The sequence below is a fragment of the Tenrec ecaudatus genome, chromosome 2, assembly GCF_050624435.1.
Source record: "Tenrec ecaudatus isolate mTenEca1 chromosome 2, mTenEca1.hap1, whole genome shotgun sequence".
Lineage (NCBI taxonomy): Eukaryota > Metazoa > Chordata > Mammalia > Afrosoricida > Tenrecidae > Tenrec > Tenrec ecaudatus.
In genome coordinates this window covers 199,370,813-199,372,362 of record NC_134531.1, presented here as the reverse complement: position 1 = coordinate 199,372,362, position 1,550 = coordinate 199,370,813, and the positions used below count along the sequence as shown (strand labels likewise).

General features: G+C 39.2%; 1 protein-coding gene across 1 annotated transcript; it reads left to right on the top strand.

Annotated features, from left to right (window-relative positions):
- The first annotated feature begins 331 nt into the window (after nucleotides 1-331).
- On the top strand, nucleotides 332-1,294 carry LOC142440384 (olfactory receptor 14C36-like). The gene has a single exon (XM_075542838.1). The coding sequence runs from the start codon at nucleotides 332-334 to the stop codon at nucleotides 1,292-1,294; it is 963 nt and encodes a 320-aa protein (XP_075398953.1).
- The last annotated feature ends 256 nt before the right edge of the window (nucleotides 1,295-1,550 follow it).

The following is a 1,550-nucleotide window of genomic DNA, read 5'->3' as shown; positions in this document are numbered from 1 at the left end:
AGAAATTACTTATACTGATACAGTGAATCTGCTGGGTAAGATTTTATCTTTGACTCTTAATAATACATGCACATAAGTGATAGAAATGAAAATGAAACATGAGAACAGCTTACTTTGGTGCAATTCAGAAATAATTTATACAAGTAGAAATACAAAAGGAACGCAGGTTAATATCATGGTATTTTGTACTGAGAAATGGCAGATATAGGAAAAATGATGGATAAATGGGGTCAATGAATGTGTGTATTATCTTTCCTCCTTTGATTCTTCTTTTATTTCCTAGGGAATTTTTTAAATGCATCTCTCAAAATCTTAAAGAAATTATACTAAAATGCCTAACTCTACCACAGTGACTGAATTTCTACTTACAGGATTTTCTGATGTGTGGGAGTTCAGAGTCTTGCATGCAATGCTATTTTTACTAATGTACTTGGCGACTCTCACAGGAAATATTCTCATTGTCACAGTAATCATTGTTGACCAAAGACTTCATACCCCCATGTATTTCTTTATCCTGAATCTGTCTGTCTTGGACATGTGTTATATTTCTGTGACTGTGCCCAAGGCGTGTGTCATCTTCCTGCTAAACAACAGGGTGATATCCGTGGTTGGATGTGCAGCTCAGATTTTCCTCGTGCTTTTATGTGCTTATACAGAGTTGCTGCTGCTCACCATCATGGCCCGTGACCGCTATATGGCCATCTGCCAGCCCCTCCACTACCATGTGATCATGACCCCTCGTGTCTGTGTCCAAATGACGCTGGCCTCTGTGCTCAGTAGTCTGGTCTATGCAGGTGTGCACACTGGGAACACATTCCATTTGTCCTTTTGTCATTCTAATGTGGTTCATCAGTTTTTCTGTGATATCCCTTCTCTGCTGAAACTCTCCTGCTCTGACACCTTAACCAGTGAAATTACAGTTTTTGTCTCTGCAACAATATCAGCTGGTGGCTGCTTTTCCTTCATTACCATGTCTTATGTTTACATATTTTCTACTGTGCTCAAGTTTCCAACTAGAAGAGAACGAAGAAAGGCCTTTTCCACCTGTATCCCGCACATCCTCATTGTCATAGTCTTCATCACCTCTGCTGCTGCTGTGAATCTGAAGCCAACCTCCAACTCCCCTCTGATTCAGGACATGGTCATTTCTGTGTTTTACTCTGTAGTTCCTCCCTTCCTGAATCCTGTCATCTACACTCTAAGAAATAAGCAGATAAAGGCGGCTATTTGGAAAGTTATGAGAAGAACCATCACTTCATTCAGGAAAATTATTATCACATCAACACATTCCTAATTTGATTGCAAGAGCCATCAATGGTTCAAAGTTGATGTTCCCTTCCCTTCCTAACTTGGGAGGACAAGTCTTAGATTGCAATGAACAATTCTTGAATTTATTGCTGGGAATGAAATAATACCACACAGTTGATTCGGGTTTTCCCTAAAATAAATAGGCATCACGATACTTCACTGCTACAACCTTGTATATTTTCATAAATGTATATCTCCATCTAGTATCCTTTAAATACAGAGTTCAAAGGAGTCTTTGTGGC